This window comes from Macadamia integrifolia, unplaced genomic scaffold (genome assembly GCF_013358625.1).
Source record: "Macadamia integrifolia cultivar HAES 741 unplaced genomic scaffold, SCU_Mint_v3 scaffold1887, whole genome shotgun sequence".
NCBI classification, from domain to species: domain Eukaryota; kingdom Viridiplantae; phylum Streptophyta; class Magnoliopsida; order Proteales; family Proteaceae; genus Macadamia; species Macadamia integrifolia.
In genome coordinates, this window is record NW_024868404.1 from 60,035 (window position 1) to 71,300 (window position 11,266).

Sequence of the window (11,266 nt, forward strand, 5' to 3'; positions counted from 1 at the left end):
AAGTGTTCTGCCTTGAAGATCCATCTGACTGGATCAACACCATTGAATCTAGGAAAATCAAAAGGGGATCTCATGGGTTTGAGTGGTATGAGGCGGTGGTAAGGTCGAGGTGAATGGACTGCCAGAATAAATTTTAGGTGAGGAAGATGGGTTAAGGTGCAAGGCTTGTTCAAGGCAATCATCCATGGTGGTGAGTCGCAACATGAGCTCAGAGATTGACTGTTGTTGGGAGGTGATAGTGGAGTGAAGGAAGTTTAGACGTTCGTTGTACTTTGCCATCATCTTGTTGAAAAGCTTGACAAAATCTAGTAGGGCGCAACAAGTTCCGTCGGCCATAACTCTCAACGAAAGCACCAATTATACGAACGTCTCCGTGAAGGGTGGGATAACAGGTCACAAGCTGGTTCTTTCCTATTTGGGAAGCAAGCAAAATCAATGAAGATGAAGAAATCCTCAGCCTTTTGGACTACAGACTAGAAGGTAATGTTGATCTTACAGAGCTCAACAGAGCTTGTCAATTGGCTTCTTGGTGCATCCAAGATAACGAAGTTCATAGACCATCAATGGGTATGGTAGTTCAGATACTTGAGGGGATAGGAGAGGTTAGCACACCTCCCATTCCCAGATGGCTCCAAGCTCTTGTGAATAATAACTTCTCTGAGCCTTCCTTAGCTTGCCACTGACAAAAATCAAGGTAAATAGGGAGTATATAACAATTTAAAATTAAATATGCCCAATACAGTGGTCATAAGATGAGGGCAAATAATAATAAAATTCCATTTTTATTATTCTTCTTGTTCTATAAAACAAAGTTCTATGATCATGAGGAATTCCCTACCCCTAAATGCTTTAAAAATTTCAACACTCTCAGTTTTTGCCCCATTGAGGGGAACAGGGCTTTTGGATGAAATTACCAATTTTAGTAAAGGAAATCCTTGACAGAGGTTTGGCCCACCCCTCTATGGCTACCCATAGCTCTATTAGAAACTTCTCCTTTTCAGGTGGCCTGGTTTGAGCACCTAGGGATTTTTTTTTTTTTTTAAACAAAGATTGCTGGAAGCTTATAATAGAAACCTACTAATTAGAATTTGTGGCTTAATGCACTCACCTAAATTGTTGAATAGAGATATTTTTTTATTATCTCCTTGGTTGGAAAACTTGATCTCCCAAATCGGTGTCTTCAAAAATTCAACCCCGTTGAGGAAAATTTAGAACAACTATGTGGTCTTATTTAAGATCTCAGTTGGATGCTTAAAGCAGAATAATTTTTTTTAGTTTCAAAAGGCAGGGCACTTGTATGTTTCCCAAGGTGATCATAATACAAAATTTTACCATGTTGCAAAAATAAATCATAAAATATGTTCATTTAATTACATCAAAGATGAAAATGGGTCCCTTGTATATGATTATTTTGTGATTGCTAATGTCCTTGCGTAACATGTATCTTTATTTTTTATTATTTCAAAAGAAAAGATCCTTCAATTTTAAAGAATCTCTTTTCCTGAGTCCTCATTGGAGAGTGAGAGTGAGATATGTGTTCTCTACCTTTTGAAGGGGAATTTAGAACTCTACCTGTTTTTAGTATTGATGCTTTCAAAAGTCCAAGTCACGATGGGGTTCCTATTGTCTTCCATCTATGGAAATTTGTGAAAAATGATGCTGTAAAATTGATCACAGATGTTTTCCATTTTATTCTGCTTCCAATTAGGATCAATCACCCTGCTTGCCCTAATCCCCCCTCCCCACCACAGCCCCCCCTCCTCCCGCAAAAAAAAAAAAAAGATAAGGCCTCTTGTGCTAAGGATTTCAAACCTATTAGCTTATACACTGTAGCTTTACAAGATAGTTTTCACGCTTCTATTACGACAAATTCAATCAATGCTATCCCGTTTTATCTCTCCTTTTTATGCTACATTTTTAAAGGGTAGACAAATAAATGACAACATTATCTTAGCCTAGGAAATCATCCATTTCATGAAACGTATAAAAAATATAAGGGTTTGGTGGTTATAAAATTACATATGTCTAAGGGCCATGATCGCAGGGAATAAGATTATATTAGGGCTCTCTTCCACTTCCTTGGGTTTTCAAAAATTTGGATGACCTTATCAATGTCTTGGTTTCGTAGCTGTCTCTTACTCTATTAAATTGAATGACTACAGTTTTAATTATTTTGAAGCTTCTAGAGGAATTTGATAGAGTTGTTCCCTCAATCATTACTTGTTTATCTTAGCTACGAAAGGTCTCTCTCCCCTTCTCTAGTTTTTAAAGAGTTGAATTTATTTAGAAATATCAACTTGTCTTGGTAGGCCATTAAAATTACCCATCTTTTATTTGCAAATGACACCTTTCTCTTTTGCATAAGCACTCTCCTAATTATATTTTTTGCTCTTCAAGCAATCCTTGACTTGTTCCAAAATATAATATAGCTGGTCAAAAAGTTAACTAAATGTTAAATTCCAATGAGCTTCTTAATTGATCCAGGAGGCCTCAACATCACGTAATTAACAAGGTTTTGACTCATTTTGTAGTAGACAGTGGAATGTTCAATTTATTATTTATTTATTTATTTATTTTTATATTTTTTTACTTATAGTGTAAAATATGAAAAAGAAAAAGAACCTTGTCAGTTTGACTTAAGAAATACCCACATTATATAAGGTGCAAAAAGGCCATGCTGCCCCCTTAATATGTGCTATATACACTATGTGCACCCTCCCATTGACCTACTGATCTAATGTTTCCTACAATAGACCGACAAGGTTCTCACGCCCAAAATTTTATCCATCCATTTACCACCCCTTCCCCAAAAAAAAAAAAAAGAAAATTCCGATTCTATCCATGAAGATTTCTTAATTGCCATCTGACCAAGAGAAGTAGCCAGAAAGCCCATGGATATATATATATGGTTTTTGATCGATGAGCAACACTTCGGCGTGGCGTGGGGTTGCGTTGCGTTGCTAGCCCGCCACCCTTACCCCAAAAAAATAAAAAAGCTAGCCTGCCACTACTCTCCGTCTCGTGAAAGAAAATTACATTTTTGCGAGTCAATTTCTATTACAGTATTACCCCTGATCGCGCCGGGGGCTCCAGTCGGATTCACTCTCCAGCAAAATTCCGGTGAGTTTCAAGTGGCTCGAGACCAAAATAGGATTTTAGTTATAGCAATCGATCGTGGGGGCCCCTTCACCGGACACAGAAGCTCAGTTAAGCCTCTCTCTCTCTCTCTCTCTCTCTAGTTTCCTTGTATACTTGTTTTCTAGGTCTGATCGGTCTAAAATGCATGAAGAATCTCCAGCTTTAGGCTTTACGAAGAAGTTATCAGTATTTTTCGTACTATTTTTATTTTAAAAGAAAATTTTCTATAAGAAGTTGAAAAAACTATCGGGGGAATGCGATAGGAAGAGAGGTGGGAGTATCGACTAGGTAGAAATTTAGGTGATATTTATTTATTGATTTTTTTTCTTGACTGTGGTGCTTTTAATGGGTTGTTTGGTTCTAGACTGGATGTAAGATTATGTGGAGGCTACTGAAGAAAATCCTGACCTAAACTGAAGAGTATTGGTATATTGAAATTTGAATTGTAATGTATGACCTTAGCTCATTAGATTTCATGATTACTGATTGAGAATAAGCCCTGGATGTTGCTGTTCTGACCACTCTTCTGTTCACATTATCCCGAATCGTTCTCCATTGCAATTTATTGCAGAAAGTTTTTCCTGAAAAACACCCATCTGCACCTTGCTGACTATAATAATCTTCCTCTTCAACAGTCTTCATTGGTCATCAATTTATATATTTTCAACTTGTTGGGGCATTAAACCTGCTTCTTGTCAATTGAAGAAGACATGACCTAAGCATATTTGCCAGGAGTTGCTAGTTTTCATATATATTCCAGTAAAGCAGAATCAATCGTGGCAAGGATAGAGAAACAAAGAGATGAGTGCAGGTAAGTAACTCTCTAATCTCCTTGCTTTCTGTGGTAATTATTTTATGGGGGGGGGGATATGGGCTTGTAATATCTGGTCTTACAGGTTTGCTTCCAATTTTTTCATTTCTTATAAAATCATTGGAAATTTATCAAAAAGAATTATTTTATTTTCAACCAAGTGGGTCATTGTTTCATTCTAATCAACTTGCTTATTTAATAAATTCTGGTTTGTTGACTTACCCCAGAATTTTCCTTGAACAAAATTCAAACTTTCTAATTCAAGTAACTGACGTCTTTACTGCAAGAGCTTACAGGATTTTAACCATAGTTTATCTTAAATTATTGATTAACCATAAAGAGTCGGTGGATTCAAAACTGTTGAATTGATGGACCCAAGTGATGTAGGGTTTGTATGCCCACAAGATCAACTAGTTATCTAGGGTAATCATTGCGATACCAACCATCTTCCAATAGGTCTAAGGGTTCATTGTTTAGAGATGAGGTTATTGGATAAGAAGGATGAAATTTAAGTAGCACTTCAACAGAGAATACAAAGAAAAATAGCAGCAGAGGATTTAGATTTTGATGAAAGTTTGCCCTCATAATTGCAGGAAATCTCTATGAAACCATAAATAATGGAACCTTAAACCCTACCCAGCCCCCACGAGAGAGAGAGAGAGAGAGAGAGAGAGAGAGAGAGAAACAAATCCACAAATTGTAACCGATGGTTACAAATAGTTACTTTTATTTTGTTTCTAGATGCTTAAGAGTTATTTGATTACCTTGTTTTCCTTTTGTACTTTTCTTCTTGGTTTGATGCATTTCCAATTACCTTGCATCCTTTTATACGTATTGTTTTGGTTTGATGCATTAATTATTTCTATGGAAATGTGGAAGAAGCAACTTTTGTTATGTGCTTTACTACTTTCCTGTCATTTTTCTTCATTGGTAAAAGAATGGCATTTTGGCAGGTGGTGCATTTGGTGGGAACAGGGGATTGAGACCCATACCTCCAGAAAAAGGCATCTTCCCTTTGGATCACATGCATGAATGTGACTTGGTATATCACTTAAGGTTCTTCCTAAAATATCAATTTCCTAATGCCTTACCATATATCAAACAATACTTAATGGAAGTGATTTTGCTTGAGTCAATTGGTTAATGCTACATGTGCTTGATGTCTTAAAATTTTTTTTGGAGGGGGTGGGTTGGTTCACTCCAAAAGGTATTGCAAGGGAACTGAACCCCCCATTTCATGAACCTCACCAACCAAGCCCCCATATGAAGGTGGGATTTGATCCCAGGTCTCTGCTATAGTTAGCATGCAACTTTACCAGCTGAGCTAGCTGGCACCTTCAAACTCATCTTCAAGATGTCTTAATATTCAACTGATATGTTTCAGGAAAAGAAAGAATACATTGCTTGTCTCAAATCCTCTGGCTATCAATCTGAAACATGTAGACGCTTTTCAAAGAAGTACCTAGAATGTCGTATGGAAAGGTTAGTAAGTTGGGTAATTTCCACAGAAATGTTCTGTATTATGGCTGTGTTTGATTTTAAAAAAGTTATGTCGCTGCTCCAATATATTAGCACAAAATGCAGAACCCTTTTTTTTTTTTTCTGAACATTTTTTGAACTTGCCTTATCTTTTATATAACTAATTATTATTACCAAAAATAAAAAATTATTGGTATGTTGACCAACAAGTACTTAAAACTGTTTCTTTCTAAAAGTGGATATGGTCTTCTAATGAGGGTCCAGTGGGCCCTAGGAATTCAATCCCAAGGTGGGTGTGGGCCCACCTAAATAAAGAGCAAAAATATCAAAAACAATGGCAGTTTTGTAAATAAGGAGGAATCTTAAGGGGTAAGTGAGGGTTCAAGTAAGTGATGGCCTGATGGGATATTGATGTAGGGGATTTCCTAGACAACTAAGGTCCCTACAAGAGTGACTCAATTAGGGTAAGACAAACTTAGGGGGGGGGGCTTGGGATTAGGTTGGGATTTAGATATGCTCAGCAAAACAAGATTCAACATGCAATAAATAAATGCAAATCAACATGTAGCTAGGAGCAATATCAGTCTAAGCGGAAAAACACATAAAAACTTACTTAAGCTTCAAGTGAGGACATGGGGAAGGGAACAAACGTCATGCGAATGTTAGGTTTAGCACAAATCAATTTAGACACCAAATAAGATATGCAAACAATCAATGTCCTCTAGCAACGAACTAAAATAGAAAATCAGCAAGGGTTTTGGAGATATAACAGTGAAGAAAAGACTTAAAACAGTAGGTAAAATAGGCATAAACGAAGGGGCATGGGTTGGTTTCAATGATAATGGGCTGCAACATATAACAGGGGATTAATGGAGGTGGGGGGGGGGTTTAGTTTGATTACTTACCTGCTGTCCAAGCCAGAGGAGTAAAGAAGAACTCGAGGTCTTCCAAGATAAGAGTGCAATCCACCTTACTTAATGAAGGAAAAATTATAGTTTGGTGATTAATTGTTCAGTAGCATTCCGATGAATATTTTGCAACTGAGTTGATCTCCATTCTGCAATACTTAGTAACCGTAGCAAACCAGAACAGTAATCGATAAAATAGGGAAGTGAAAGAGAGAGAGAGATGAGGAGAAAGACAGAATAGCGAGAAAGAAAGAGAGAGAAAGGCGAGAAAAGAGAGAAGCCGAGAGTGAGAGGAGATCTTGAGAGAGAGGAGGATGACAACCTTTTGCATTCAAAAAAATATTGTTCATTCATTAACCCCATCGTGGCCTAGGCCATTACATAAATAATAAACTTAGTTACTAAAATAAAAAGAGGCAATTGGAAAGTAAATAAAGACTTCCCAAAAACTAACAACTAATAAAGTAGTTTCCTAATTAAAAAGACTACAAGGAAAAGAATATTCTAAAAATAAACTACTAAACTAACAACTAATGGGGTCCACAAGATTTGCTGAAATCTGGAAAGAGAGAGGGACTCGATCCAGTGCTGGAAAGGCTGGATCAAGCCTCCTTTTTCTTCTTCTTTTTTCTTCTTTTTATTTCTATTCTTCCAGCCACAAAGATAGTTGTTTCTTCTTCTTATTCTTGCGTCTATACATCTTGATGTCTCCATCAGATATGCAGGGAATTAAGAATTATTGTGAAGGGAAGCAAGATTAAGGCAAAAGGTTGGAGTAAAAAAGGGGGAAAAGTAAGGGCATTTTGGAAACACAAAGGACAAAGATAAAGACAAAAAGACAAAAAGACAAAAAAAACAAAGACTGAGTTTCGGCAAAGGGAGAGAGTCCCATAAGAGGTTGAGAGGGGTATTATGGGAAAAACAGAAAGTAAAAGGCTAAAATCAGGCCCACGATTCTTTATTCTTGGGGGTTGTCTTCAACCTCCAGCCAAGAAGATGGAGGCGGAAGACCAGCCAAGTATGAAAGCTAGAGCTCTCAATAGGATTGATCACATGGGTTGAAATCATAGGGTTTCTGATTGCCTTGATGAGTGTAACCTTCGATCAGAATTTTAGTTTGAACCATGAGGATCCAATTGACCAATAGAGATCTGCTGGAACAAGGATCAGCGGTAGTTGCAGGTTCAGATCTAGATCCAAATGAGTATTCTACGGTAGCAATGAAATTAGGGACTGATTCATGTCGCTAAGTCATGATTTCTTATGCCCTAAAGCTCAGACCCACCAGAAGAGTATCAATGGGGATCGACTCCAACAACCAGGGCTGTTTATGTTACCCAGAAAACAGAGTAACAGTATTGGTTTAGTGGATACAGAAACTAGAAGAGGTAGCAGATCGATGGGAGAGGAAGAAGAAAGAAGAGGAGAGAGAAAAGAAAGATCGCAAGAAAGGGGGGGTTGTCTCGCTGGACAAAGAGGAGATAAGAGAGAGAGGGGGAAGGGAGAGACTTCACAGATTAAGAGAGAAGGAAGGGGGGGGGGAAGACAGCCACGGAGGGTTCTCCAAATTCAATTCATTCTTCATCAACTAATCTTCTCATGAATTACATGTATAATTTATAATAAAATAAAATTAAAACGTTCTAATTAAAATCAAAGACTAAGATAGAAATAGAATCTCCTACACTTAGGCTAACATAATTAGAAGCAAATAAGGACTCAAATAGGAAACAAATATTGTCAAATAAAAATAAAATCCTAAAATATTCTATTTAACTTGGAACCCAAATTGGATTTGGGTCTTGGTCCAGGTTCTGGAGCGGGTTTGTGTCGATCCATCGGAGCGCTGCTGCATCATCTTCCAATGTAAGTTTAGTGCTGGACAGCCTTCTAAACTGGAGAGAATGAACTGGACTAAGTTTACATTGCCTCCAAGTGATCAATAACTTATGACACAGCAAAAAAATGAAAATCTAAAATATGTGATATTGTTCATAAAATAAAAAGTTCAACTTAAATGAAAATGAGGAAAATACCTGTCTGCTACCTCTTTCCCCTTTCATCCCTACGAAATAGAAGCCCTAGACAAAGCTACCATAATTATGAACAGACAATTATGGAGAACCCTGGCAGCCGTCGAGGTCATTGAGTTTCTCATCTATATAACCTTTGCATGCATCTGAGTTGTTTCTCCCCTATTCCTTTTCACTTTGGTGTTTGGATATTCATGCCATTGTTCATTCAGTTTGCAATATATTAATCAGGATATTTTCTTCAAACGACTTATCACAAACCTAACTATACTGTTTAGAAATTAATGAAATCAATTCTCTAAGCAGCATGGTCTGGGTGCCTACATAATGCTTTTGTTTCAAATATCTTGAGTTTTGGGTTTGATTTGGTTGTCTTTCTCTGATTTCTCCAATTCTCCTCTTTACCAAGTACCCTTCTCTTATCCCTAGAATTTATAAAATCAAAATCATTTCTTGTGTTTTTTAATTCTATTGTGTTTCACACTTCTTTTTCTGTATTTAGGAACCCTAGTTTATTTGGAGTTTTTCTTATTCCATCGGCCCTATGACTCTGGGTATTCTTTCGTGAGGGTTGCTGATGATATCACTCTTGCTTCTAGTTGCAATTTGTTTGTTTGTGTGAAACTGAGATTATGATCATTGGTGATGTGACTGTTCAAAAGGTCTAACTTGTGGAGAAAGCCGAAAGCCTCAATGTAGAATGTTCTAGATCAAAAAGTGGATGATGAGGATAACCAGAAAAAAAGGAGGGTGCCACGGACCAATTAGATTGGCCTACAGGTAGTGGCCCAATAATGGCATTGGATGAAGAGATCTCGATCTGAAGGCTAGAATGGGCCAAATCTGATCTCTGATCTAAGAATCAGATTTTAAAAGAATAACTACCAGATTTCAATAACTATTTTCCAGGATAAAAATCAGAAATTAAATTATCTAATTAGTTGATATCGATGAGGTGAAGTTGAGTGGGGAGAGAAGGTGTCAATATGTCTTAGTGGAGAGAAAATAGGAATAAATGAAGATGTGTCAATGGAGCAGGATCAGATCTTATCCGAGTAAGAAATGCCAGAAATAACAGAGAAAAATGTTGGGAGATAAGATGGGGAAAAGAAGAAGAGAGAAGGAGATTACTGTGAGAGGGAAGAAGATAGATAAGAGATAACTAGTGTGAAGGAGGAGAGAAAATACAACAATGAACTAGGTAAGAACCATAATTTCCAAACCAAAATCAGATTAATTCATTATTCCAATTGAAAGGGAGCTTGAATTCTTATCTGTAGGAAAAGAAATCTAAAAACAACCAATTACCTTTCTAATATGGACTTTAGACACCTAAATTATCTTCCAAGCTAAGGACTAACATGGAAATCAACATAGATTAACATTCCTAAATAGCTCTGAAACTTGATATTGGTCCCCCCCACCCATCTTTACACTTAGGTTTTGGGCTTTATATTTTAGTCTGCTGCAACTAAAAAGACCAAAAACTAAAGCCCAAACCAATCTATTACAAGAAGAATGGGTGTGTCTTTGAATCGTGACCGCATTAGAGGGATTGGGAGGAACAAGAAAAAATATAATCTGGGAGAGGGTTCTCTGACCTGGTGCGGTGGGGAGCCCACCCATGAGGAGAGTGTAGTGTTTAGGTTTCGCTGATTTAATTTTAACTATATCAGTCACAATAGCTAAATATTTTGGATTCTGTCATCATCGTCTGTGCTTAAACTAACTGATTGGAGATATCTGATAATCAAGTAGTAGTACAATCCCAAGTTTACTTTTCCAGTCTTATGTCTCTATGAAGATGCTCTATAATCTTCCTAAATCCATGTGAAGATGATAATCTTTTACCAGTTGAATCGAAGAATGTCAGATATTTAGGTAATCTGATTGCATATTTATAGATCTCTCAATTTTTGGAACTCAGGAAAATTTCATATGACTGATATTCTCTCTGGGGCCTTCAGGAACTTAATGGCAAAGCAAGATATGTCTGAGCTTGGATTTGGTAGGGAGGGCGAAGAGGAAGCTTCTGAACGGAAGAATGTAAATACTGGTGCTAAAGGCAATGCCTTGAGTGGTGTTCAAGATAAGACTGCAACTACTTGAGGCTGAAGTAAATTGTCCATGGGACCTAAGTTTTGGAATTCACCTTTGACTGAAAAGAAAAAATATTGATAACGATCACAAAATGCTTATATGCAAAGAACTAGAATTGAAATGGCATAGGTTCTTTTATTTGCAGATTAATTGAGGAAAATTAATGAAAGCTCTATTTTATTGGGTGCTAGCATTTTGGCTTTTTATAGATTGCAGATCCTCCTAAAGTCGAGATAAAATAGTGGGGAATGGTTCCATGTGCAGTTTGTGTATCAACTATCCGTGTGAACCCTCACATCTAGTAAATTTGCAACAAATCTCAACTTGGAATCCCACTTCCAAGGGCTGACAATGTCTGGCAAGAAGTCTCCACAGGAACTTTTCCACAAAATTACATTATGGAAGCAGGTTTCTCATTATTGTTGTTTTGCCTCTTTTCTTGATAAGAATTGTTATTTTGCCTGGTTTAGCAGGTTGTGTTGCCTCGTTTCACAGCATTGGGTTTCTAGGTTTCTAGGCAAAAATGTGCAGCACGGACGTGTTGCCAAGCTTGAAAACCTGTCTCAGCTGAATTTGTACACGTGGCTGAATGGCTGATGACATGGCTGCTTTCAACTGTATTGATAGTCCCTCATGGATTAGTCACTGGTCAAATTCAATCATATACCCAATTTTCATTCAATTTTTCTCATATGTTACTTTGAATGGCTCATAATTCTGTCTCTGATCTTTGACCTTAAGTAAATTTTGACATGCTTTTTTCTCCAAGTACACATCTAGAACTGAAATTCTATAAG

The 11,266-nt window shown here is 37.1% G+C and overlaps 1 protein-coding gene across 2 annotated transcripts; it reads left to right on the forward strand.

The window, feature by feature from the left end:
* The first annotated feature begins 2,932 nt into the window (after window positions 1-2,932).
* Window positions 2,933-10,659, forward strand: LOC122065128 (cytochrome c oxidase assembly protein COX19-like). Of its 2 annotated transcripts, none has more exons than XM_042628936.1 (5): window positions 2,933-3,206; window positions 3,774-3,949; window positions 4,903-4,991; window positions 5,334-5,431; window positions 10,337-10,659. In XM_042628936.1, exons 2-5 carry the CDS (start codon window positions 3,940-3,942, stop codon window positions 10,476-10,478), a joined length of 339 nt encoding a protein of 112 aa, XP_042484870.1. In that variant the 5' UTR covers window positions 2,933-3,206; window positions 3,774-3,939; the 3' UTR covers window positions 10,479-10,659. The 2 variants fall into 2 exon arrangements, with proteins under 2 accessions (XP_042484870.1, XP_042484871.1); XM_042628937.1 differs by having other exon boundaries at window positions 3,871-3,949.
* The last annotated feature ends 607 nt before the right edge of the window (window positions 10,660-11,266 follow it).

Coding starts and splice junctions, on each gene's coding strand:
- LOC122065128 (XM_042628936.1), top strand. Junction 4,992..5,333: donor ACATGCATGAATGTGACTTG/GTATATCACTTA, acceptor GATATGTTTCAG/GAAAAGAAAGAATACATTGC. Junction 5,432..10,336: donor CTAGAATGTCGTATGGAAAG/GTTAGTAAGTTG, acceptor TGGGGCCTTCAG/GAACTTAATGGCAAAGCAAG.